Raw genomic sequence first — 27,919 nt, forward strand, 5'->3', positions numbered from 1 at the left:
CCAAGGCTAAACGGAAGAGCCATAATTTTCATAGTGGTGGTTCACAAAACTGGCTGCTGCTTTCAGATCCTCCTCACAAATGTCCTCTCAAGACAACCTTGCCCTTTTAGTAGGACCTCCTAAATTTTTTAGGTCAGTTCTCCAAAAAAAAGCAAGTGGCTGTTAAGTGCCACTTTGCAGGAGCTCCAAAGCTCCTCATCCTATTCCCAACTATTGTCCCAGTTGTTTGTACCTGTGATTCCCAGGTCGCAGTGACTTCTAGAAAACATGCTTCTGATTTGCACCAGTAGCAATCCCAGTAATCTCTGCAATCTGAATACAATTTTTTATTTCAAATTTACACTCTTGTGTTCAAAAGACTCTTTTTTTCAATTCAGCCATTGCAACTTCTGTAGCTTTCCTGCTAAGAAAACCTGACCTCTACAGGGAATCCCTCAGATTCCCACATAGCTATAGTGATTATAGTACTTCAGATATTTTCTTTCCTACTATGAGTAGCTGTTGTTGTAAAGTGAATATATAATCCAGGGAATAATTTCTCAAATTTCCATTTCCAGTATTTTTCTTCCTATTTTAAAGAGGTCATCATCTTTCCCTGAGATAAGATTTGCCTTTGAAGAGAGGGGAAGGAGAAATGCAGTGGGGGTTTCTTTGTGGCTTTTTCTGGACACCAGAACTTCTTTTCTTTTCAATGTAGTTTTTTTGTTTTGTTTTTTTTTTAAATTGGGAAAAGAAAGACTGAGAATTAGACAGGGTGTATCTTTCATTGCCCTGGGCTAGGTCCTTTCCTCAGTTCAGGCACATTGCCAAAAGGCCTGGATAGTATTAGCTTTGAACAGAGACAGTTGACAGCTCCCAACTGATCAAAGGTAGCAAAAAATAATCTGTGAAAAAGTTGTAGTCTGTCAACGTGGAAATGAGAGCAAATGCCAATTTTGTTTGCAGATGTTGAGCTACCAGGAGTGTTCATTCACTTCTGTCTGGTACTCACCTTCTTACTGCTCTGAGTTTCCAAAGACACTGCAATGCATCCAGGCCAGGGAAGTAGGAGGTGGATCTCAATAAAACTATAAAACCACGTGTACCAAGACTGTCCTGGGAATCAGTGCTTCTGTGGGCATTCCCAGGCACAATATTGTAAGCAGTACACAGAAGCAATTCTTGACATGGGATTCATGTGACTGCATCTCAAGTCCCTTTGATTTTGTTGACACTTTGATCACATCTCCCCAACAAGTTCATGTCCAAAATTAGGCTGGAAAAAATGCTGCTATGATTATTTAGAGGAAACAGGAAGACGAGAACATCTTCCACTGCCAGCTACTATGCCCACAAAGATAACAAAAGCTTTGGCAGAAGGTAACACTGGGCATGTTCTCGCACTCTTCACTTTGAACCTCTTCCAGGAACCAATGGTGAGAAATGAGCACTATGGTGTAAGACTGAGGGGAACATTCTAGCAAAAACACACCACGCGTTACACTGGTCGAAAAGCTGTGCACTAGGCATGACAAAACCATTTGATCAATGCTCTTCAGACTGTTTTACAAGGACTTTCTCTCCCACCCAAGCCATTTTACATGTTTATTTACTACAGTGTAAATCGTGCTTCATGGGGTTGAGATGACAAATGAATCCTGCCACAATTCTGCATGAAATCTAACATGTTTTCTTAGGCAAGACAGGAGTTGACAGAGCATCAAATGATTACGTTCCATCTATAACTTTCACTCTGTCAAGTCTTCTGTCCTCTGCACACCAATTATAACAAATACAGCTGACTGCATATAGCCAGAGGGGAAAAAAAAAAGGCAGTTCTGTAACATAGGTAAAAGATTCAGATTTTTTTTTAATCTTTTCAATGTTTATACTGTTCTCTTCTCTGGTTTGAAGACAATAAAAACCTGAGAAGGAATATAGCTTTAAAAATCAACACTGAAAATTAAGTAAGCATATTCAGGTCTGAGTATCATCCTCTTTCTGTGGGAGCTGAAGAGAGAAGGTGGTGTCAGTAAGCCTGACTGGGTAAAATATCTTACAATAGAAGCATTCCTGTGTTCATGAGAAGTAGTAGTGATTTATCCTCCCACAGGTATTAACACCTCAAGCAACACAACAAGCTTACTGTTTGCCAGAGAGAAATAGCCAAAACCCACACACTCCCCTCTGCAATTTTTGAAGGGCTTTCCTCTGACACTATGAAGAAAGAGAATTGTTTAAAGATTATACTTCCAGGAAAGTTTTTTGAGGTTGTTTTGTTAGTACATTTCTCACAAAGAACATGCGTTTCTTATTCAGCTGTTAGTGCTAAAAGTAAGTTTGTGTATTATTTTTTGTTTATAATTAGGCTGTAGAGACATCACCACCAATATTACAAATTCACAATCATTATCCATTTCATACTATATTTTTACTAATGGATGGGTGGAATTATTTCCTTCACTCTGCCATCTTCCATCTGAAACTGCCAGGCTGAACACTTGCATGAAGCCACTGGATACTTTTTTTCTTAATAATGATTAATTATACCCCAGACCATCCATCACTGGTCTCAGCATTTGTCTGAGCTTGAAATATGCATTTAAAGTTCTCACCATTACCTAATTCCAAATGTGAAGATCATAAGAAAGGTAATTTCTATATGAAGAGGCGAAAATGCAGTGGGCAGCACATCACTGCCATGACATGACCAGCAGAGAGAAAAAAGCTCCACTGCAACCTCTGACAAACCAGAAGTCCCAGTGCAAGCGTAGCCAGCCACCTTTACAGATTAAGGGATGGGGATACAGGCAGATACTAAGATTGCTGTCATTTCAACTAGTCAGTGATCTTTCTTTGTGCCAGGTGCTGTATTTTCTATTTAGTTGGTTCTCTGAGATCCACAAGCCTGGATCCATATTTATGTTTTACTTTATGCAGTTAGTGCAGATTATTACAGTTGTAAAACATGGAAGATAGGAAAGGAATTCTCAAAAAGTCATGCAGCTTTGCAATTTCAGTCACAAAAATACAATCACTTTTCTAGGAGCCTAGTATGGAGATATTGACCTCAGGAGTCCTGTTACATAGAAAAAGTGTATTTCATCCAGAAATTTACCACTATGAAATGGGTAAGAGATACACTTAAAAACGAAATGTACATTTATCCAAAAAGGCACACAGGCTAAGACATCATTTGCTTCAAAATATATGTTGGATCATTTAATTATATTATATTTTATTTTGCAGTATGTAAAGATTTTTTTTTAATTCAAAACTGCTCCATTCCTATTTCAAAAAAAAAGTTGCTGGTGACTAGAACATGTCAAAATAGGGATGGAGACATGGGGAAAAAAAAATCATATATTCAATAGGGTCATGTTAGCAGATTAGAGACCAAGGTTTTAGTGTAAAGTTGTCCATCACAGTGTTACCACAAAGAGAGCAAGGGCACCACCTGCTGTTTTAGAAATGTATTTATTTGGAACATGACAGCGACTCTTCAAGTACTGCACTCAAAAATTTTCTCCTGAAATTGAAGTTTCTGCAAGACGATGAGTTCGCCGTTGCCTCCTGACACAAACGGTATTGTAGCCACGACGCCGGCCATAAATGCCTCAACACAGGGCACTTAAGAGGTTTTTGAAAGCAAGGCAGTGTTTCACATGGGCTCTTCTTCACCCAGGGCATCAAAACCTAGAGTTCATTTCAGGAGATCTGACTGATATTCAATAAGCACCAAAAGGTTTAATGACTGATTTAAGAAGAAATAGCATCTTTAGCATGAGAATGCTTTATGTCATTATATAAGCTGGAGCTTATGGAATAAATAATTACTATTAGGTAAAGAAGACATCAAACTACAGTTCAAGCAGTTTCCAAAAATTTTCAAAGGACTTTGTTTCCAAATGCTCCCAATTGAGAAGACAGGGGTTCATACACACCCAGTTGATTTAAACATACATGAAGGACTTTATAAACAAAACTGTCTGGCAGTTCTAAGACAATTTGACCATAGAAAATTAAATCCCTAGATGACCAGGAGATAAACTGTAGAGTGTGAGCAGCAGATTGGATGCTCTGGGTCAGTGAAGACTGAATTTTTGCAGTTTTTCCTAGATGACACAAGGAATCACCTTATAGTCTTCTTCTCTTCTTCTGGATATCAAGAGTCCCTTAGGAAACCCCTGCACGAGGCTGCTCAGGCATAATCAGACTGTTTTATTTTATAGACTAGCAAGGAAATTTCATGAGGACTGTCTTTTACAAATAAAATTATCAATTGTCAGAACAGCCATGAAAGTTAAGAATCATTGCTAAATGAAATGGCAATTTCTATGCAGGAACCTTCAGGCATTTGGTCAGAGAATGTCCTGAAGGTTTTTAATTGAAAGCCAAGTTCAAAACAAATGCAGCAGTGTCCTCACAAATTTTGGAAAACAACATGAAACTTTAGTAGATTATGTGCTTTTGCCAAGGAAAATGATAGCATGGGCCATTTCCTCTTCAACCAGAGCCAAGATTCACCTTGCCCACTTACAAGCAAAGTTATATAAGATATTTTAATTTTTATTCTGTATAATTCAGTTCTGTTTGTGCATGAAAAATTCAAAGGGAAAGTGAAAAATGTGCATAATTTGATCGATTCCCATGAGCTGAGATGAAGTTAGCAGATTTTTATAATGTGCTCCTATCAAATACATTTCTGTGATAAGTTTCTCATGGTTCATCTAGCAGTTTCAGCTCTTACAAGATTACAACAGAGGTGTCAGTACAGTGCCCTGTTTCCCCCTTCAAAAGATGCTTTGTACATCTGCAAGATGTGCAAAACAAAAATCATCTAGGATTGCATCAAGCTTGTGCATTTATTGGTGACTTATTAAAAATTAATTCATTGCTGTAAATGAATGCTAATAACAAATTAGTAAAAACATCTTCCTTTCTTCTGTTTTTTTTTACACAAATAGTTTTATTACAAACTTGAATTTTTAAGAAATACACATGTAAGAAATTACACAAAGGCCTTGGCATTTGCAAAAATCTTTTGGTATTTTCATGGTAATAGTCCATAAAGCATTTTTGGACACAGACGTGCTCAAACAATGGTATCATTGCATAGAAATTCTTTAGAAATATTTCTGAGGCCACTTTGAAGAATTTTTTTGGCACAATATTAACAAAATTAAGGCCTTATACTTTTCAAAATCAAGTCATTCAGTGTGTGAGTAGTGTTTAAAACCCTGAAAAATATTAAATACAGAATAAAGACTATAAGCTCAAAGCAGGATTTACTATTATAAACACAAATAACTATTAACCTGGGTTCAGTCTCTGCAACTTCAGCATTGAAATGGCTATGTAAAATGAACATTTCACATCATATTTTGGCATTTAACACCTAATTCATGACACTGAAAAGAAGAAAATTTTGTAAGCTTCTTTTTGAAATTATAAACTCAGAGCTTGATTTGCCTAATGGTTGATATCTATATAAATTACTAAAATATTTATATATATATTTTTCTTGACCATTGCTGGATCATTCTTTATTCCACAGGAAAGTTTGTTCTACTGCACAAAGAAGCTGCATAGTACCAACATAGCAGAAACACTTACTTGCCTATTTGTGAAGCCAATTTGACAATCTCTTCCAGATCTAGACCCATTAATACTGACAATGCTAAAGGCTACAAACAGAAGCAAAGGTTTGCAGGATGCCGCTCTATGTTGTGAAAAGATGGTTACATGTTGCTTAACCACAGTCTGTAATCCCAAACCTCTTTTTTACATTAGTATTTCTTTGTACAAGAACAATAAGTACATACCTAAGAGTCTGGGATTTTAAGACACCTAGATAACGGTAACAAACTTATCTGGGGAAGAAAAATGAATCTAAATATATAATACAAGAATGAGAAAAGGGGGGTCAAACAGTATAAGGCAGAACTGCATACCTCCTAGCACCTTTGCATTTTTTTTCTGGATAAATGCTGACTTTTTATTCTATCAGTGCATTGCATTTATATAAAAAATACATATACTTTGATCAAAAGTGCCATTTGGCATGTCAACATTTGAAGCTTATCTTTGTTGTCTCTTTTCTTCTTTAGCAAGGACAGGGCCAGTAAAGCAGTGTGTGTTAGTTATGCAAGTTCCTAAAAGGCACTTTACTGTTTTCATATTGGACAACAATGAGGTACATATGATATATGTCTAGGCTTCATTGCTGTTAAACGAATAGCACCATATTGTGTGAAATTAGTTGAAATTCAAAAGTCATTATGTTTTTCTCATACAGACTTGACAACGGCTAACATTTGAGCGTAGATCCCCGGCTTTCAAAGTTGAGGGAGTTGGTTTCCTATTGAAAAGAAAGAAATTAAAAGGCCCATTAACAATTTTCAGGTTCATGATTGACAACACCAACTTTGAATTCAAGTCTCTCTTCCAGCCTCTGCTGAATCAAGGTGTTCCTAAGTTCCCCAGTGTGTAATCACTTCCAAGTTTGGTCACAAACTATCCTAAGATTAGTTTTAAACATCGCACACTTACAGTTACTGAAGAATTCAGTTCTTTCACGAGGCATAACATGTCCTTAACCTAGAACACCATCTGTTAAAGAAGGATCCTTAAACCATCTTCTAAAACCATCTAGAATTTGGGTAATAAAATAAAATTGGGCAAAGCAGCAAAATTCTGTTTATGAGTTTCTGCTAACTCTCGTGACTTTAAAGACAAATGAAAAGCTGGCAAAGGAAATTATGTGATGTCACACAGAAACACAAACCAAAGCCTTTAGTCTCTAACCTGTCATAAGGAATTACTCCTAGCAACTATAAATAAATAATTTTCAGACAAAAGTGTGCTTGCATTTAATGGTTTCATTAAGAAAGATTACGAGTTTACAGGAAATTGAGGAGTATTTGTGATTTATGATAGAAGGGCAGGTCCCCTGATCTGGGTTTATTTTATTAATTTGAGGCATAGTTTGTAGCCAGAAAAGGATGTGAAGCTGAGAGGTCTCTGGGTAGGACTCGAGAAATGGAAACAACTGTAGTGCTCAGTCTCAATTTTTTTCTGACCAGCTTTCCTCTTTCCTAGGGATCCAGGGTTTACCCCAGTGGTGGAGTGGTTTTGGTGGTAGTTTTTCTGGTTGATGAGATTATCACAGCCCCAGTGATCAAGTCCCAGTGCTCAATATTTCTGCCTACTCCAATGACAGCTATCTGATAAACAAACAGGGAAAACTGGCTAAACAACCTGCTTCGTTCTGAGATAGGCAAGGCAGCATTCACAGACCTAGAAGGCATGAAGAGATGAAGGGTAACAGCAGCAGCAGCAGTCAGGACTCTGGTGGAAGAGGGTGACTACTTGCACTCCAGAGGAATGTCTGCTGACCAGCTAAGCTATGCAGACATGGGAACTGATCTATGTGCTAGCATATTAATAACATTCATATAGAGCAAATTAGTCTGTGTTGACAAATACTTATGTGCAGGAAAGCAGAACAAAGCCTATTACCACCAGCTGCATTTTACTCAAATGTACTTTCTCTAACATTAGGGAACGGTAAATAATTGTTCAACTCACCTAGTTTAACACCTGCACCAATTGCAAGTGGTTCTATTAAATGTTAACACCCATTACAAGAAATGTTATATTCTAATCTAGTTTCAGTCAGTATGTCAGCCTATCCCAGTTACCACTTGGTGAATACAACCTAAAATATAGTGGAATTGTGAACATTGTTAGATTATTCTGAAAATAAAAATACAAGGTACAAATGACACATTGCAAACACTAACTGATGATACATTTACTAATTCCCCTAGAAGCTACTATTATTTTTTTCTTTCTGTTACGAAAATAGTTAACTACATAAATTAACTGAGCTGGTGGACAGCCAATACTTGAACCTGTATTACATTCAAAAAAATACTTCTTTTATTCAGTGATAAAGCTCAACTGAGTCTCAAAGAGTGATAAATAAATCATGAACTTACTTGAACATCTCATTCCTTTCTATAGTGGCAAGCCAGAAGCTGTAAGCATTTGCATAATAATTGCAGGTGCCCCGGCCATGGCACTCAATGAAGGGAGCGCTGCGGAACTCCTCTAGGCAGGAACCAGGGGACGCCAGGGCCTGGCCAGAGCCCTCCGCACCAGCGCTGGTGTGCTAGGAAAATGCAAAAGCATTGGTCAGAGAGGGACTCTTTACCTCTTCTGCTACACCTTCAATGAACTCTCTTGCACAAATATTTCATCACACTTCTCTCCTTGTCCTCTGTTCTGTCCATCTGCTGTTCTGATGCTCAGCTCAAGGAGGAACACGAAGGTGGAGTTGAAAGCTCCAGAGATGGCATTTGGGTTCTCACACTAAACAGCAGCATGACAAATCAGCAATATCAGCTTCAGGGGCAGCTGTATGCACAGAAGTCCTTCAGGACAGACAGCAGGACCCATCTCTAGGTAAGAAATATGCCAGGGCTAGCTCTTGGTCCAGAAGGCATAAGGTCTGGTATGGCTTTCATCTGGATAGCTTAACTCCATTCACACCTCACATCACAGTGGCTTCTCTCCCACTGCCAAGTGCTAACAACTCAGGACCCACACTGTGTCTCAGACCATGCCCAAGCCCTGCCTGGGAAAATGATCAGATTCTTTTTGAAGTCACTACAAAGGGTGGAAGTCTAATGCCCTCCTAAAACATGAAGTGACAGAGTCACTTATTAACTTTCTGTAGATCAAAACCCTGAAACAAATGCTTTCCTCAGCTCAGAGTATGTGCCAGTGCACTTACCATGACAAAGGAGTAACCAATCCAAAGTGAACTCCAGCCCTCTGGACACGGTGGTATTTGAATTGTTTGACTGTGAACAGCTATTACCATAGCAGGAGCTTCACATACAGAGCATCTAGAAGGACCAAGACATGAATGAGCTGCATGTACTTAAGGATTAATAATTCTTTATTCAGAAGCTATTTTCTTTATGGAATCTTGAAATAGAAAATGTTGTCACGTTCAAAACCAATGGAAAAATCACAATGTTTCATTTAGGAAAACAGCCAACTGGTTCTTTTTTTTTCTTTTTTGTTAATTTCTAATTTATTTTGTTAACTTCTCATTTCTTCCTTACTTAGTTCAACTATTAAGTCTTACTCCTATTAGCTTTCCCATGAGAAAAGAACAAGAGACCGCTTATCTGAATATTTACATGTATTTTTCTTTTTCTAGTTCTGTTTGTACTGAAGTTTCTACAAGTGTTCAATGTCATGAACATGGGAGGCAAATAGCCAAACATGGTAACTTAGCAAGTATCACTTAAAAGTGGTCTACTGTGATCAGAAACAAGTAACAGCAATTCATCATCCTAAACTTAGCTCTGACTTCCAGAGAAAAAGCCATCTCTCTGGAAAATGTCTTACAAACATAATCACTGCTAATCTAATCTAATGCAGACTCTTTCCCATGCATTTTCCTTGAAAGTGTTTTTTATTTACATTTGTGGTCTGTATCTCCAGTAGAGATTTCTAGCAAAGTAACTTGCAAAACAAACTTCAAAGCAATTCTCCAGAAAGGCATGCAGCACCAGTTCTTTTACTTTAGACAAATTCCTCATGTCTCAGAACTGCTAGGTTACTGAATAATCCAATGACCAATCATGCCTTCGCAGAAGAATCATAAAAAAGCCATGAGGTGGGCTGGAATTTTAATATGGGGGCTGGTAATAAGGAATTCATTAGATACAATCCGTTTTTTCTTGTACAACTCTTCAACTGGCTGCTGCAGTTAGCCATTATGAAAATGCTTCAAAACTAAACCGTCTGATTCCTGTTATCAGGACAGGGAAAAGAATCAAGTGCAAAATGGATTAAGCTGGATTCTGGAAAACACAGAGAAGCAAAGGTATTCAGAATGAAAGCCTTCTATTTCTGCCTTGTGAAGACTGCTTTCATACCTACTGCCTTCATCTTTAGTGCAGAAGCCAGAGTTATTTTAAGAAACACATCAATGAAAGAGTAAGTTAAAAGAAGGAATGTAAAGCTGCCTCTATTCTTAGAGCTCTGCTTTGCTTTAAGAGATTTCTGGTATTTCAGTAGAAGGCCTAACAGGAAAAGAAGTCCTATGATTCAAGGCAGCAGTGACACTTCTACGCATTTTCAACATTTGGACAGGGAAAAGTGTTGGTTAAAAAGCATTAACTAATAAAATGAATTAAAAGAAGTGTCTTCCAGATTCTTTGCTAATTTCCTGAAAGGAGTATTACAACTATTTCACTCATTTCTATGACTAAAAAGAGAAAAACACATAAGCATACATGCACACAGACACATATGTACATACATATACACACTTACGCATTTTTATGGTGCAAAAGCTAATCCGTAGGCATAAGGTAAGGCAAAGTGTTGGTTAGTACCTCCTTTGGCAAGAGTTTCAAACATGACTGTTAATGGCGCTTTTGGATGCATGATATGGGAGGGCATAAAAGGAATATGAATTTCAGAGGTTGACAATTTGAATTTTTCTGAAAGCCAAGCCCCTTCCATTCACATGCGACAAACAAACAAAAATTTAAGACTAACAAAAGCTATAGTCTCTCTTGACAATTTTGTCCTCAATCTGCCCATTCATTTTCAAAATATACCAACTTCTTTGGTACTCAGCCAAAAGAAAGAATACAGAGTACAACTGCAGTACAACATGCAATACAAGATGCATTCCACTTTGCAAAATAAACATCAAATGTTTTACAGTAGAACCATATAGATTTTTGAACATCCAAGATGTCTAGAATACAATCTACTGATGATTTGGATTGTCCTTTCTCTTGGATGTGCCTGAGAAATCATTACCAGCAATCTCCACTCCCATTCATTAAACATGGCCAGAAGAGGGATCAGCAAGAGCTGATACAGATTAGAAGCAATGACAGAAAGGACAGTAATGCCCATATCTAATGATTATCACTTAAGCTGTAAGTCAGAGTCCCTTATCAGATTCATATCTAACAGTGGGGCAGTTTGCCACACTTGCTCACAACTCTGCCTTCAGCACTGTACATGTTATGACAGGAGAGGTTTTCTAGTGGTCTTAAAATTTCAAATGGACCGGAAGTTCAATATGTTGCATTGATGCAGAACAGTTATGTCTCTGATACAGGCACCGTTCTTTATACTAGCTGCAAATCTGGAATTATTAAAAAAAATAGATGATTAATTTTGCAATTGTTTCCTTTAATTCCGACAATAATGGTTGTATTCAAGCAGAATGTCTAAAACAATGGAAGAAGCCTGTCAGCCTACTGTATGATAAAAATGCTACCATTTTCAAACAAAAGGAAACTGAGCCCTAAAAAGCTTCTAGCTATGGCTAGGCAAAAAAACAGAAGTGCTTCGGACTTGAGAATTGAGAAAAACTGCACAACTTTTTCTCCTTTAAAGTACATCACAGCTTTTGCAAGACACCATTTCAAAGTAAATCTTTTCATTTCAATTATACTCAAAATAGGCTATTCTATTTGTTTGGGTTTCCCCCAAAATGGATTTTTTTTTGATCAAAGTCTAAACTGAAAACATGTACACTTTGAAATATTTCATCAAAAGAATTCAAACTTTAAATTTAAAGGCAGGAAATAAAAATATAAAGATTAAAAGCCTTGCCCAGAAAAATAAAGTACACTATGCTCTTTCCACAGGCTTTTTTGCTGTATAAATACAGCAGAACTGAAACCATACCTGCTGATGAATGGTCTGATGTTATCACCAGTGATAGGAGCCATATTCATTGGCATGGGTTCAGGAGTAGACAGCCAGTAGGAGTAGTCATTCCTTGATGCAAAATTACAGACGTTGTTGATATTGCAGAATAAGAAAGGCATGGTACTAAATTTACGAAGACAGCTTCCTGCTGTGCCTGAAATGTCAAGTGAAAGGTTACTTCTTAACACCGTTTTGTTAAACCACTGCCAACCAATAAATGATTATTTCCAGGAGCAGATAAAAAGACAAAGAATTCTTGCTCTGGAGGGGCCAGTTTTCTCAGAGGAAGTGAATTCTCTTAGCTTTATGAGAAAGGAATGGGACAAGGAAAGGAGTAGTCCAGCCTTGCCCGTAGAATTACAGATTATATTAGGCTGGAATAGACCTCTAGAGGTCATCTATCCTACTGCCCTGCCAGTTAGACCTGGTTTCTTGGCTCCAGATTTAGTTGAGTTTTGAGGACCTCCAAAGGCAAGAAATTCAACCGTCTCTCTGGGGTTCTGTTTCAATGGCTGACCATCAGCACGATAAAAAACCTTTTATTTATCTTTCACTGAAATGTATCTCATCCTTGTGGTCCATTGCTTCTTCTGTCACCGAGACCCTCTGAGAAGGAATTCCATACTCTCTACCCTCCCTGTAGACAGTTGTAGAGTGCAATAAAGGCCTCCCCATAAAATATCTGTTAAGGCAGAGTACACACAGTTCCATCAGACTGTCCAAACCCCACGAGCCATCTTAGTAACTAGGTGTTGTATTCAATGTGGTACAGCAACATCTTCCTTGTTCTGGGATGCCTAGGTCTGAGCCAGAACAATGATACAGATTTGCTCAATACAGTTCTACAAATGAGAGAAACTTTTGGTTTGTCATGAATTCTAATTGAATTCTAATTTGGTCTCTACTTACCCAGGTCTTGGCCGTGTGCTCTTTCATTGCCTTGTACATAAAGCAAGGAGTAGCCGTGGTAAATCAGCCTTGTCCCAAATGGACAGGATGGCTCTTCGATGGTTTGACTGTGTCTGGTGACAAGGAAGCCATGAGCAACAGATGGTGCCCCTGGGGGGCCCATAGCCCCGGGCAAGCCATCAGGGCCAGGTGGACCCGGGAATCCTCTGGGCCCTACAACACAGAGAGGCTCCTTTTATTTCTGCAGACAGCAGTACTCTCCCTACACAACTAGAGAAGTGAAATTAGATACATTCACACCCAATACCATGTGTTATTTTTCTGTGAAGGAATCAAGTCTTTGAAGAATGCAGGGACTTACCTGGGGGACCATAAGGACCAGCTTCTCCTTTCTGCCCAGGTTGACCATCAAAGCCGGGACTACCAGGTGGTCCAGGTACACCTGAAGGTCCTGTTACCCCTGTTGAAAAACAAGGAATAATAATTAATGGATATTATTTCATGTTAGTTTTGACTTTTTGGCTTTTAATACAAGACAGCACAGGTATGCGGCAGCATAAACTAAACTTATTCAGATTCACTGCATACACTTCCATATCTAGAGCACATATGAGGGTTACTCCAGGCAAAGTGATCCTATTGTAGAGAAGAACAGAGAAGTAAGGAGACAGCATGCATCTAAAATAAATACCATTTGCCTGGAATATGAAAAGGAATCTCTTCTGTCTCTGCTTATCATATGACTCAATCAAAAATAGATCATAAAAAAGTATGGTCATGAACAATAGGAAAATGGGTATCCTCTTAGCTTCTTCCCAAACAAGTTTGCAGATATATGTGATGTCTTCCCTTTAGCAATTTTTAGGGATGCTATGAATCCTACATAAACTCAGCAAATCTGACTTCAGGAAAAGGAAGTCAACCCTTTTAAACCATCAGCACTATAGCAACATCTCAGTGACTCATCAGAAGCTTTAGATGCTCACAGTTTTCATTTTCCTGATCACCCAAAGAGTAATATTGTGTTTATGTACTGAACTGACTACTAGTGATGGAACAATGGATCCTGTATAGGCAAACCCATGCTGTGTTCAGTCACTGAGATTATTTCACAGTCATTTCCTAAAGGATAGCAGTTGCAGAATTGTATCCCCACCTTCAAGGGAAAACTTTCATATCTACTATATTAACAAGGAAGAAGATATTCATTATCCTCCATTGTAATTCCCCATCAACTTAACATAAATCATTCAGGAAAAAAGCTTTCCCTTAGAATCTTAGAAGTCCTGAGCTTCCACGCTCCATGTCCCATCATTCTGAAGGATGTGTCCTTGTGCCAGCATTTCATTTGTCCTACCCTTTGCTCCATTCTCTTACTTTCTAGCATGTTTCGTTTTTGCAGTTCACCTACTCTTTATAAAAACTGCAATATCTGGACTAAAAAAAGAAATCTAGGACCATGGAACAAGCTTCCATTTTGGGGAAAGGAGGAGCAGAGTGTTGCAAGTCATTCTGCTTACTGCTGATCTCAGATACCGATGTGATGACTGCAGAGTGAGAGCTTGTAAAAAAATCACCAGGAAGGCATCTGTTTTGGATGAGCTTCAAAAAGGACTCTCCTCCTCATCATTGACACAAGTGGCTTACAAAAATTGGATAATATTATACCAAAAATCTTGTATTATCTAGCCTACCTTTGGTCTATTTTTACATTACTTGAAATGTATTTCTACTGGCAAATTAGAAACTCTCACCTTGTTGTCCTTTGGGACCAGGAAGTCCTGGGAATCCCTTGAGACCAACTGGTCCTACAGGTCCAGGTAAGCCAGGATCCCCTTTAATAAGCTGGAAAGGACCTGGTGGGCCTGGTGGGCCTTGTAAACCTGTGGAAATCAACCAAGAAAATTAGTGCATATTTAGTATTGCACAATGTTTTAAAAAGCGAAAAAACTTTACCTTGTATTGCCATTTATGCAGAGACTGGAGCCTCTCACAGAGAGTCACAAGATATCAACAAGTCCTAGACTTTACACGTGAATTAAACTGCAAAGCTTCCCAAACAGAAGCCTATCTCTGCTGATACCTCCAGCCAAACAGACTTCTCATGGACTGAAATAGCTGTCCAGACCTTTGGTTGTATGGAGCTGTCTCAGCAAGTTAGCAAACAGCCCCAAGCTGAGTGGTGTAATCAATATGCTGGAAGGAAGGGATGCCATCCAACAGCACCTTGACATGTGTGACAAGTGAGCCAACAGGAACCTCGTGAAGTTCAACAAGTGCACAGTCAAGTGCAAGGTCTTAAACATGGGACAGAGCAATCCACAATATCTGTACAGACTGGAGGATGAATGGACTGAAAGCTGCCCTGCAGAGAAGGACTTGGGGAACACAGGTAGATGGAAAATGGGATGAGTTGCCAGAAAAGCTGGCAGAATGAGCCCAGAAAGCCAATACAGGGCTACATGAAAAGAAGTGTGACCAGTAATGTTCCCCCCTTGTTCTGTTCTCCTAAGACTCCCACCTGGAATATTATATGCAGCTCTGGGGTCCCCTGTACAAGAAGGACATGTACCTGTTAGAGCAGGTCCAGAGCAGGCCCATGGAAATGATCAGAAGGGTGGAAGAGATCTTCTATGAAGACAGGCTGAGAGAGCTGGGCTTGTTCAGCCTGGAGAAGAGAAGGCCCAGGGAAGACCCCACTGAGGCCTTTCAATATATAAAAGGGGCTTATGAGAGAGATTTTTTACCTCTCTGGAGTCTGGGTCTGGAGTGACACGACAAGGGGCAACAGCATGAAAGAAATAAGTGTTTACAGAAAGCCTGTAAATTTAGATTGGACTTAAGAAGGACAATGTCTTACTGTGAGGGTCTGAGGCACTAAACAGAGGTTTCCCAGAGAAGCTACAGAAGCTCAACCCCTGGAAGTATTCAAAGCCAGGTTGAAACTAGAGGATTTTTAAGATTCCTTCAAACCCAAACCATTCTATGATTCTAATCTGAGCATTCAGATGCTGATACATGATACCTGGTTTCATATTCTGCATTTTAGAACAGAACAGAACAAAAGGGTGATGGAGTTATAGCCACAAATTAATCACAAATAACCATTTCACCAAAAACATTTGGGAAGAAAAGCATAAGTCTTTATACCTATAGATCCAGGAAGACCTTGGTCACCTCGCTCACCCTTAAGGCCTGGGAAGCCAGGAGTTCCTTTTGGACCTGAAGTCAAAGGAAATATTTGCATGAAAATTCAGTAATTTCTTGATTTGTAAGGATATGTGTGGAATAATCATGTATGACCCTATGATCCTGAAAAGGATGTGACTTTATTTGCACAAGTACTTTTTAACTGTTTGCAGGAACACGATACAAACACCACTAAGTCACAAAAGAAATGATGACTGAAAATAAATTTCTCTTATTTTTTCTCTTCTCTTCGAAGTTCTCTTACTTTAATAATATCATTCTCTAGATTAAAAGCATTATGTTTTTCTATTAATGACTGTATTTTTTTATACAACTGGTGTTTTCATGTACATGATGGTGACAGTAGCAGGAATATAATCAACAAGGGATACATACAGAGCCCATTTCCTCACATATAGCTATAATATTGCCTCTTTAATTCTCAAAAAAATTGTGGAAGATTCTTGACTGGTAGTATCTAACAATCTATTTTTCGTCCAACTTTTAAAGGAAATGCACATTTAATATTTGCAATGCAAGAATAGGCAAGAGACAAAAAAAATCTCAAAAATCTCAATACTTTTGTATGTTTTTTGATGCAGCTTTCAGTGTTCTGTTCAGTAATAATAAACCTAGATTCAATGTTCTTTGGACATCTCTTTTGAGAGAGGAAGGATATGAAAGAGACATTTTTGCATACTTTTCAGGAGTATGTTAAGTTTTCTCCTCACCTGGAACACCTGGAACTCCTGGAGGTCCAAGATCACCCTTTGGACCGATATCTCCTGGCAAACCAGGACTACCCTGCATAAAAGAAAATGTGAAATATAGTTATCCTACACTATTATGATAATACTCTCAAATAGGCTGTGTATTACTGGAAACCTGTGAAAAAAATATAATATGAGAAAGCCATTAAGTTTAGGAAAAGGTCATTCTCTCCCTTGGTTAGATGGGAAGCTTCTCCTACAGGAACATGAGTGACACTTTGCTCTTTCTAAACTACTTTTTGTCTCACAAAAATACCAAATCAGAATGAGGTCCTTCTAGCACTGCAGTCAGTAAAAAGGTTCTCAACCATAGACCATATTATTATGAAAAACATCAGTAAACATGTATCTCAGCAGATACTAATTGCAGTGCAGTCTTAGCAGGAGGTTGCTAGTTAGATAAATAAAAAGGGTAATTCTAGACCACAGCAGGCTTGAAAACTTCTATATTCACACAAGGGATGAAATTAAATATGCTCAACAATTTATAATCCTCTGAAGATTTTTACTTTTCAACAGGGCTAAAACACTCAAGGACTTAAAACACTTCAAACACAATGGGAACTCCTCCTTCTGCCTTCACCCTTCTAAACTGTAGCCCTGAAATCAATGGTAACAAATTCACTGTAGCCTCTCTTCAAGGAAAACCAAGACTCTATTTCAAAAGACACTGTAATCAGTCATTCAAACAGCTGCCAATTTCCTTTCTTTCTTGTGTCTGCTGCAGATCATCTGCAAAAAGCTTGTAAGTATAGTTTAGAGTTTCTCCCTGGCTGATTTGGTATGGCAGTAATAGTTCACTGTGTAATAAAATGTGGGATACAGGTGGAGGAAAGAAATAACATCCCCTTCCTAAGTACCCTACCAACCAGAAGCTGGAGATGTGAATTGAATTCCCAGTGCAAAATAATACCAACAGTAGGAGTCATATTTGCAGAGCAATAGAATAGGCACAAAGGAGTGATTTTTCTTTCAGTGCAGGTTAGATGTTTCTATTGAGAAGAATCACAAATTTCCAATTCTTTCCACTGATTGTAAAGGGAGAAGAGATGACCAGTTCAAAAATGGATGCCCACAGTTAAAACTTCCAAAGACTCCAAAGCTAAACAAAAGAAATTCTGCCTTCAAGAGAGCTAAGGGAGGCATAAATGTAGTAAGATTTCCAGGTTTCCTTCAGTCACATGGTCACAGTATGGAGGATTGTTTAAAGAAATGGCCATCTCTTTGTATCATAATATGCAAACTTCTGAAGCCCAAAACAGGAGGGCCAACTTTCATTCAGAAGGCACTTATGAGTCAATCACATTAAAAGAGGGGAGTTTTAAATATATGTATTTTTGGGTTATAATTGTAAAAAAGATTTATAAGAGTTTATTGGAAGCTTTCCATCAAAATACATTTGCCCCAACAGTATGCATTTCTTAAGCTTTTTTTTCTTATCAGATACAGCTTGGTAAACAACTTATTTTTTGGATCTGTTCCAAAGAGAACAAAACTATTTCAGGTAAATGTTTCTTCTCTCACTTCAGCACTCAAATGAGCAGGAAAAAACCCATGAGATTTGTATTTCACAGTCTGATCTCTGCATTTACTTTTTTTGGATACAATTTTTGGACAGGTTGTGTCATTCAAAAATCTTCCTTTTGATATAGGTAACCATGTACCTGGAGACCTGTATGAGCAATTGAGCCATAATCAGGGCAGGAGCCTGTCACATTGGGGAAGATGAAGACATTAGAAACTCCTCTCAGTATGTATCACCAGAGGAAGCTTAGTATTTAATACCACTCTCACTGCAGCATTTCACACCGAGTTAACAACCCGCCACTATGAATTATGGCTCAAGGACAGTGAAACATTTTTTTTCTGATTGAAGGCATGGAATCAAAATCCTAAGGCATTTTCCATTCTTTCTCAGCAAACAGTCTCAGAGTGGTAATTCTACCAGTATATCAACCAGTATATCAACCAGTGAAAAGCTTTACAATTTCCTGGGGTATAGAAATTAAGCTCTCTGAAGAAGTAGTGGAAATTACTAAACTAGGGAAAATATACTGGAGTGTTATGTTGGAATTTACTACCTTCAGAGATGGTATAGTATGGCAGAATATGGTATCTAATATAAAAAGGTCTGAACATGGAAGAAAATCCTTAATGTCTATGTGTGACTAAGTGACTATGTCTAAGTGACTCCTGGATGCAGAGAAAAATGCACTAGTTCTTTGCATCATCAAGAATAAAGTATACCTTTAAAATCCTGCATTTCACATCAGGACCTTATTCCTGAGTCTTTCTTCCTTCTGTACACTAGGAATTTTACCATCCTTTTTTTCCATGAATATTATTTTTATTGTTCTTTTTTTTAATAGACTCACTAAGATTGGAAAGTACCTCTAAGATCATCAAATCCAACAATTAACTGAGCACCACCATGTTCACCACTAAACCAAACACCTCAAGTGTTATATCCACACATTTTTTGAACACTTCCAGGGATGGTGACTCCACCACTTCCCTGGGCAGCTCATTCTGATGCCTGACCACCCTTTCAGTGAAGAAATTTTTCTTAATATCCAATCTAAAGCTCCCCTGGCATAACTTGAGGCCATTTCTTCTTGTCCTGTCACTTTTTACTTGGGAGAAGAGACTGACCCCCATCTGCCTACAAGTTCCTTTCAGGGAGTTTTTGAGAGTAATAAGGTGCCCTCTGAGCTTCCTTCTACTCTGGGCTATATGATCTCATTCCCAGTGTAGTAGGAAAAAAGGAATGAAAAGTTAAAAAATAGAGCATATTTTTCAGTGTGGAAACAGGGATCATACTCTGAGAGAGAGAATATAGAAGACCAATTATTCTGGGTGACTGTCCTATTCTACTTCACTCTTGCTAGTATACTGAAAAGGAACTATTTTAGGACAGGGAAAATTAATAATATATGACAAAAATGTATTAATAGTATTATTGCCTGTTTGTAGTTCTAAATCAGCAGCAATATGTCATCACTGACAGTACTGAACTGCACTTTATTTGAGAGCTTTCATAACGAAAGCAAACAGTTCAGGTATTTTGAGAAGGCAATTTATTGTGAAATATGCAACCTTTAAAATTAACTACTAATGCATTTGCTGAATTTATGGATGTGCTTCAGCCATCCCATACTGTTAAAACACTGTAAATTATATTTTGGGTGTTGTATGTTACCACTCACTATCTATAAATTTCTAATAAGTTCATTAGCTCACTGGTGCAGCCTTTCCAAGACGAGCACTGAAATGCTTTCAAGCTGACTTTACAACATCAGCTCTGAGTCCAAAGGCACACTGAGCATAAAATATCATTATTTTGAACAAGAAACTGTATGATTAATATATCCATTAATTACAAGAACCAGCTTTCAGCAATTCTGGAGTGTGCTGAAAGGAACTTACTGGCAGTCCTTGGAAACCTGGATCACCTTTCATTCCCGGACCCCCAGGAGCCCCTGGCCAGCCATTGCTCCCTTGCTCTCCTTTGGCCCCTTTCAGACCTGGAGGTCCTGGTGGCCCTGTTGGACCCGGTAAACCTAAAAAACAAAAGAAAAGAGTATTTAGTAGCAAAATTGGTTTACAGCAGTATCTGATGGAGTACAAACAGGGTCTACAGATGGACAGAACCAAAATAATTGTTGTGACATTTCAAGAAAATAAGTAGAATCTGTTGCAGGGGGACTCCTCATCCAATCATCTCTCTGTGGCTGACTGAAAATAGAGGGGGCTTTCCACATGTGCAGAACAAGCAGATAGTTCATCCTCAGGCATAAACATACTAAAGATGTTTTGTAGCTCTGCTCCACTCTCCTCTTTAGCCTCTAGCACAGGCCACTGTCTTGGAAAGGCCAAGCTAGGTCATCTTAAATACATTAACCCTCCAGGACATAGGAAAATACAGCCCCAGATGCCTCAAAAATGTAAATAAAGTCCATAAGGAAACATGGAAATGGAGGCATCCTTCTCAACATTAAAAAGATTTCTGGACAAAGCCAACTGCTTGAGGACATAAAGTCAGCCTGGTTTAGGACATACTGCCAAAACTGCCTGTGAAAAAGGCTTTCTCTGACCTGGGAGAAGAGGATAAACAAAGACATGCAAAACTGATTGTATTATCAATTATAATTAATTAGGTGAGCCTCAATGAACAGCAATACTTTAGTACTAAAGATAAAGAATTACCTGGAAGACCAGGTTGGCCTTGGGGCCCTCTGTCTCCTTTAGGGCCTTCAATTGCACTTCCCGGTAGCCCAGGAAGACCTTGGCTCCCCTTAGGGCCCGGTGGACCTGCATATCCTGGCTCCCCTTTCAGGCCTGGGATCCCTGGACTTCCTGGGGATCCGGGAAAACCCACTTCACCTTTTGCACCTGAGATTTGAAACAACCACAGAACAAGATTAGAGAGAAGATCACAATCACTGAAACCTTCTGCCTTATTATCCACTCATAGTAAGCTTTATTCTTTTTGAAAACACTGACATGAACTTCATACATTTCTATAAAAATGCAAAACTTCAGGAAAACTGTATTATTCTTCATGTTATGATATAAAATATGAGGAAAGTAGTTTGACTGACATACCTTTTCTTATCTAAACTCATCAGTGGGCTATTTTTAGTCACTCTTAGAATAGATTAACATTCAGCAGCCCTCTACCACTCCTTACACAAAGTTTATAAAGCCCCACACTTACTTATAAGCCAACCCTTACTCCACAGCAATTATTATTGTCAGAGTCAAGTAATGGATGTTCTGCTTGACTAAGCACAAAGGGCCTTGCTCCTGGAGAAAAATTGAATACTTTCTTACTAAGATCTAGATTTAGACTCATTGTACTTACTTTCAGGCTTGTACAAATAGTTAACGATTGCAATTCAATCTAATTTTAGACTGAGCAAAAGAATATAGAGTAACTGGTATAAGTACAACAATAAGAGCAACAAAATTTATAGAGAACACTATCCCTGGCTCTCTGCCTGAGCAGAACAAGGTTTTTAAACCCTAGACTTGTTTCTTTGGAACTACAATACATATAGAACACAGATTATGAAAGTAGAATATATATTTACTCTAAACCCAGATATTTTTAAATGAGCTAAGCTGATAAAATGAGACATGGAGAAGGTGAGAGAAGTGTTTTCATAATCTAGTGCTCTACATGCCTACCGAACTATGATTAGAAAATATGCTTTGGTTATTAAATTCTCCAACATTAGGGCTTTTGCAGTAGTTAATGACTGTTAATTAGTCTAAGATGGTAAATAAAAGATATTCCGAAATTCTGGTTTATCACTTTGGATTGTCCTGACAAGTTTCCTGTATTAACAGAATGAATGGGTGAGGTGGGGCATTGATATTTAAAGATATGTAAGTTCTTCAAAATCTGCTGTGTCATGTTCATTTCACGGATGGACTAATAGAATTGTCTGTGCTTTCCAGATGGTGGAAATTGAAAATTCCCCCATTATACACAATTTCCTTTACCAACAGCAGGTTGATATTTCTTCACTATCTATTGCAACCTAGTGTCTAGGATATACTTATTTCATAAAATGGAGCATGGTGCATTACAGACACCTTGAACAATCACGGACTCAAGCCAATCAAACCATTCTCACAGCACAGTGCAGTCACACACTTTTTAGAGAACATAAAGGGATTTGAATTGTCATAGTCATGTGGCTGTACCCAGGCTGTTAAGTCCTGAGCCCAGGTAGTAAAAATGTTCATAGAGATCTCATCAGGACTCTACTATCTTTTCCATCTCTGCACCATGCTCCTGTGCATAGCTTAGACATGCTCTATTGAGCTATAGTAAATAATTAAAAGTAAAGTAATAGCAATTAATACATCTGAGCTGCAAAACAGATTCAGGCAAAGAAAGTACTACACTATCCTGGCCACAAAACCACTACCTATAGCTGTCTGATGCACAGAGCCTCACTAGATTTTGATTCTTGCAAAATTAGTAGGAAAACAGAAATAATTGGAGTCAAAAACACAGCACACAAATACAGGAGTTATTTATATTACCTTATCACACCACAGCTTGCAGTAAATTCCACACTATGAATAATTACCTATTTTAGGGTATATCTAACTCCAAGATGTTGACACTGTAACAGAAATCAGTATTTGAACCTCTCAGAGCTTCTGCCTACTCTGAGAAGGCAAAGGATGTAAAAGAATTAAATAGAAGGTATGTCTGTATTACAGAATTATGGTTATAGTATGTTCAGAAGGAGGTTTAGAATTGTTTAAGTAAGTGTTTTACCTTTATCTCCCTTTGCACCAGGAAATCCTGGAAGTCCTCTACCTGGAAGACCTGCAGTACAGAGAGCAAAAAATGAGAAGTTGGGAAAGTACTTAGATTTAACTTCTCATGAATAAAACTCTATTATGCAAATAGAAACTCCAAATAAATGGCTTATGCAAAAGTTCTTCAGGGCAGAGGCTGTTTTTGTTATGCACTGGTATTGTACTTAGCACAATAGGTCCTGTATGACTGAAAACTCTACCAGAAGAAAAGGCAAGGCTGCTCCACTATTTCACAGCTAAGCTGCGGGCTGAAATTAATTTCAAAACACAATTCTTTAAAGTATCACCAGCTCTTGTGAAAGAAATTCTTGCAAGATTACATTGATTAAACACAGTTGCTCATTTAAATGATCACATTGAAATGCTAGATGATCATAAAACATCAATACTGACTTTATTTTCTAAGGTTTCACCAAAGCTAGTACACACCTCTACCAGCTACTCCTGTGCAGCCTGTGTCTGTGCATTTTCATACCATAGGAACTGAAGATGACAGTCACAGTACCTTGTTCACCCTTTGCACCAGCTGCACCTGGAATCCCATCATAACCTGGTTCACCCTTCTGACCAATGGCACCAGCAGGACCCGGAACACCAGGTTCACCTGAAAAATCATTGACATTTTCATTTTACCTATGACTTTTTCTTTTTTCTTTATTTTTTTCTCTCAAGAAAAATTTTACTTTTTATTTTGCTCCCACATGGACCAAGCAGATATTGCATGATGACTTCAGTGTGGATTTTCACTGAGTTTACTTCTGAATTAAATCAGTCTGAGACAGGGCTCAAGTATTAAAAACTTTGACACAGCTAATTATCATGAATCTTAGTGAGTTTAGAATGCAGGAACTCCAGCAAAGACTTGTGAACAGCACAGTCCATTGTTATGTAAGATGATGTGTCCTGCAGCCAAAAAACTGAGAAAAGAAGACTCCAAGATCAAAAATGTTAATAACAGCAATGGACTTACTCTACTCCATACTCTATTTTCTTTCTAATAGCTGTGAAATGATACTAATGTGGTGATTCAAGTTTGGGCATAAAGATCAACTGAATTGTTTTTAAATTAGCCTAGAAACAACAGAAGTAATGGCTGTAACAGCAACCAGTCCTGTGGAAGGTGGTAAAATCTATTCTTCTAACAGTGAAAAAGAAATATGAGCCCCCCACTACACTGACCCAGATTTACCTAAGAAACTGCAATATCTTTTTTGCTTATGAAATGAAAAAATGCACTGTGAAATATCAGAGTCAAAATTAATGTAGAATGCTAAAGATTTGTTTTATCCACTGCTTGGAGATGAACAATATTTTAAGTGTCCTTTGGTGGTTTATATTTCTTTACCTGGTTCTCCTTTTAAACCTGGAATCCCACTTAAGCCAGGAAGTCCTTTTTCACCCTTGTCTCCATGACGGCCAGGGCTTCCTAAAGAAAGGAAGAATAATGTGTTTCCATGTGGAATATTTGATATAATTTTTACTTCAATTTTTCACTTCAGTTTCTGTTTTATAAAAGCATAAATACTTGCCTGGAAATCCTGCCATGCCAGGGGATCCTTTGGGACCTGGGGCACCCGGCATTCCAGGAATTCCTGCACTACCTTTTTCACCCTTATCTCCAGATAAACCTGGACTGCCCGTTCTCCCTGGTTCTCCCTGGAAGAGACAGCACACATGAAATCCAGACATTAATTCAGAAACAGTTTTTTTCTGTATGCAGTGGTAGATGTCACCCCTGTTATCCAACTGACTTTTAAAGAATTCCATTGTTTTTCCACTCCTACACAACGTAATTTAGGATTAAATTTGGTGCTAAATTCCACTCTCAGAATTTTTAACTAATCTAGCAATTGCTTAATACCTACCTATGAAAATGAGCAGTTTTCTATGCATTTTTAGGCTGGTTATACAAAGCCTTTTCAAACTTAGCCTCTTAACTTACTACACTTCATCATCTTAAAGTGAGTCTTTTTTTGAGTCCTCAGTAAGTTTGCTACCAGATTAGCAGGTATTATTTTTACCATTTTTACTTATAAATTCATGGTAACTGTCATTGTACAGCTAAGAAAAGGAATATGAAACAAATGAGAATCCTATTAGATACTATTAGAGTTTAAATTAAACTTTACAGACAGTATTAATATAGTTCACTTTTCAGCAGTATCTGAGCACTGTATAGTATCTTTGTAAAAGTACAGTAACATTATTTTAGTGTGATTATTTGCCATGTTCGTAAAATTCCCTTTTCACATTATTGACTTCGTATTTTTAAAAATTCTTCCCCTTCTCTACATTTCTAGCACTGTGAATTAGCCTATTTTGAGCAGAGATAATAAAAAAGAACACTGGAGACATTGGTTCCATCAAACAGAATGCAGCTAAAATCCTGGTACATACGCACATATTTCAAGTTTTTCATTAGGCAGTTAAATTAGCATAATAGAAAACATAACAAAACGGCTTAGAGGCCAACAGCATCTTTTCAAGTGCTCAGTAGAGATAACCAAATCCTTAGGGGTATAAATACCTTCTCACCAGGAGCCCCTGGAAAGCCAATTCCAGGAAAACCTGGTGCTCCTTTGTCTCCTTTTTCACCTTTTTGCCCAGGGAACCCTGGTGTGCCTGGTGAGCCGGGTACTCCAGGAAGACCCTTTTCTCCAGGTGTTCCTAGTAAAGGGAAGGGAAAAATGGGTTCATCAGAACCAGTGGTACCCTAGCAGTGTTGACAGTGATGTTTCAGTGTTGCTTTAGCTATTCAGAGCTATAAAAGTAAGTAAATTTTCTTTTGAGATTCACTCTCTAAATGGGACTTTTTATGAGATGATAAACTCTACTCATAGGATGAGATGGTAATAATCTTGGATTCAGAGTAAACAAAGATCTTGCTAAAAATATGAACTGAATAAAACTTTATTTTTATTTGAATAATTTCTAATAGTACTACAGTGACAAAGTGACTCTTCTGCAGTGTATTTTTTCTGTCCTGATTTACCATTTCAGTCTTTCATATTTGATTACCTAAATATGCTAGACACAAGGCTGTCCCAATGGAAACAAAATTTCCATGTTGAGTTACAGGTATTTCTCCATTTTATTCTTAACCAATCTTTTCCATAACATTATTCCCAGATCCCTACAGTTTATAATTGACACTCAGTACACAGCAACTCACCAAACCTTTTAGAAGGGGGAAAATACACAAGAAGCTTAATGCAGTTCATAGACTACCAGAGACAGACAAACAGGCATCACTCAAAAAAACTGCCTGTCTGAAACAAATACAGAAAACCTAAACATCCAGCTAAGGGATTTACATGTAGTAACTTAGGAAACCATCCTATTATTTGTATATCACAATAAGATTGAAAAGCAATGTCCCAAAAGCCTAACATTCAGTCACTGCAAACAGTGCAATTATTTAGTAGATCTACACCAACAAATATTCCATACAGGTTTCTCATAATGTTCTATATTAACTTGAGGAAAAAATAATAAGAAGAAATTCCTAGCCATCAGTACCTGGCAAACCCATTTCACCGACTGATCCTTTTTGTCCTGGAACTCCTGGATCCCCTGGGTACCCTGGGGGGCCTTGATCACCTTTTGGTCCTATGGACAACAGAGAAATTAAGAATCTCATTCATTAACAAGGTTTAAAATACCTGACAAACAGTCTGTCTGATGTTAGCTTCAGATATACCTGGTTGTCCTGGAGTACCAGGTTCACCATCTCTCCCTGGAATTCCTGGTTCTCCATAATCCCCACGTAGCCCTTTTTCTCCTGCTGCTCCATGGTCGCCTGGACACCAAAAAGAAAAACACAGTGAGATCAGTTTTATTACAATTTACTGTAATTACATATAATAATCCTTCTAGTTTTAATTTTTGATCACTTCTGCTTCTCTCTGCTGGACAAGGATGGCTGTGAGTAAAACACAACCTTCCAATCATTAAACCAGTACTGAGGAAAGGCTGAAAATTATTGTAATTTTATGAGTGTCTATGCAAATTACAAAGCAAGTTATAACAGAAATTGAAATTAATGTTTGAGTTAGATTAATGAGTTATTTGAAAAGTGGTCTACAGGTGTTAACAGAAATTATTGATTTGACTGTTTCAGCTCTCTAAAAGGCACATGTGAACAACTAGTAAACAGACAGAAATTTGCTGGTTTTCCCTGTTCCATTAAATGTTAAAGCACCTTCAGATGGCTTAATTTCTTACTCTATAGTGTGCCTCTTCTCCAACTTTATGTTCACACTTTTTGGTCATAAACAATTATGTTAGTGTTACATAGAGCTGCAGGACAATGGGTAACTGAGGGTAAGTCACTGAATGTTTTGAAGTAAGTAGCTTTTATTAAAAACATTTCAAGATGTCCAGAACCAAATTTTTTCATTAGGCATCACTGATAATATCCCATGAAAATTATGTATTCTCTCTGCACAGTTTGTATTTTGGAAGCTTCTAAAAACATTACTGTGATATGTCTAGAGGAATGAAGGCAGCCAAAAGATCGGCAAAGTTATGGAGTATAACTAAATTATTTTTCTCTGCTGGTACTAAGTATCTTTTGATTGAAAAGGGTGGGATAAGAGCACAAATTTGCAGTCTGGGATCTGTTTGGAACCTACTCTTCCAGGCTGTGTAAGCCAGCACAATCTGTGGACTGTGTGTGGTGAGGAAAAGGTAGAGCATAGACGTTTGCAAGCATGCATTGTTAGTGCTGGAGAGATTAGTAAACTAGAAACCAAAGAAATTAACCATCTGAATTTCTCAGCAAAGGTTTCTTTATTTGCGTGTCACAAGTGTGCCTAATTTAGATTTCTAGAAACAAAATAAAATTAATCATCCTACATGCCAGTAGTAGATAAGGAAATAGTGAAAACAACCTACATGGTTTTAAGGCTTTACATACCACTGTATCTATCAAGGTCAGAAACAAATGAGAAAAAATAATGTAGATG

General features: G+C 37.9%; 1 protein-coding gene across 1 annotated transcript in view; it reads right to left on the reverse strand.

The window, feature by feature from the left end:
• Window positions 1-3,440: 3,440 nt before the first annotated feature.
• COL4A1 (collagen type IV alpha 1 chain) overlaps window positions 3,441-27,919 on the reverse strand; it is a 120,321-nt gene continuing 95,842 nt past the window's right edge. Inside the window, exons 35-52 of the mRNA XM_086880171.1 lie at window positions 26,653-26,751; window positions 26,472-26,561; window positions 25,480-25,619; window positions 24,482-24,608; window positions 24,298-24,378; window positions 23,458-23,556; window positions 22,909-22,959; window positions 20,817-21,002; window positions 20,037-20,170; window positions 16,572-16,644; window positions 15,802-15,873; window positions 14,406-14,534; window positions 13,013-13,111; window positions 12,652-12,864; window positions 11,719-11,896; window positions 8,780-8,894; window positions 7,983-8,155; window positions 3,441-6,340 (exon numbers count right to left, since the gene is read on the reverse strand). Of these exons, the coding sequence (XP_086736297.1) occupies window positions 6,259-6,340; window positions 7,983-8,155; window positions 8,780-8,894; window positions 11,719-11,896; window positions 12,652-12,864; window positions 13,013-13,111; window positions 14,406-14,534; window positions 15,802-15,873; window positions 16,572-16,644; window positions 20,037-20,170; window positions 20,817-21,002; window positions 22,909-22,959; window positions 23,458-23,556; window positions 24,298-24,378; window positions 24,482-24,608; window positions 25,480-25,619; window positions 26,472-26,561; window positions 26,653-26,751 (2,141 nt within the window). The 3' untranslated portion in view covers window positions 3,441-6,258. The remainder of the gene's footprint in view (window positions 6,341-7,982; window positions 8,156-8,779; window positions 8,895-11,718; window positions 11,897-12,651; window positions 12,865-13,012; window positions 13,112-14,405; window positions 14,535-15,801; window positions 15,874-16,571; window positions 16,645-20,036; window positions 20,171-20,816; window positions 21,003-22,908; window positions 22,960-23,457; window positions 23,557-24,297; window positions 24,379-24,481; window positions 24,609-25,479; window positions 25,620-26,471; window positions 26,562-26,652; window positions 26,752-27,919) is intronic.

This window comes from Cyanistes caeruleus, chromosome 3 (assembly GCF_971803275.1).
Source record: "Cyanistes caeruleus chromosome 3, bCyaCae1.hap1.1, whole genome shotgun sequence".
NCBI classification, from domain to species: Eukaryota; Metazoa; Chordata; class Aves; order Passeriformes; family Paridae; genus Cyanistes; species Cyanistes caeruleus.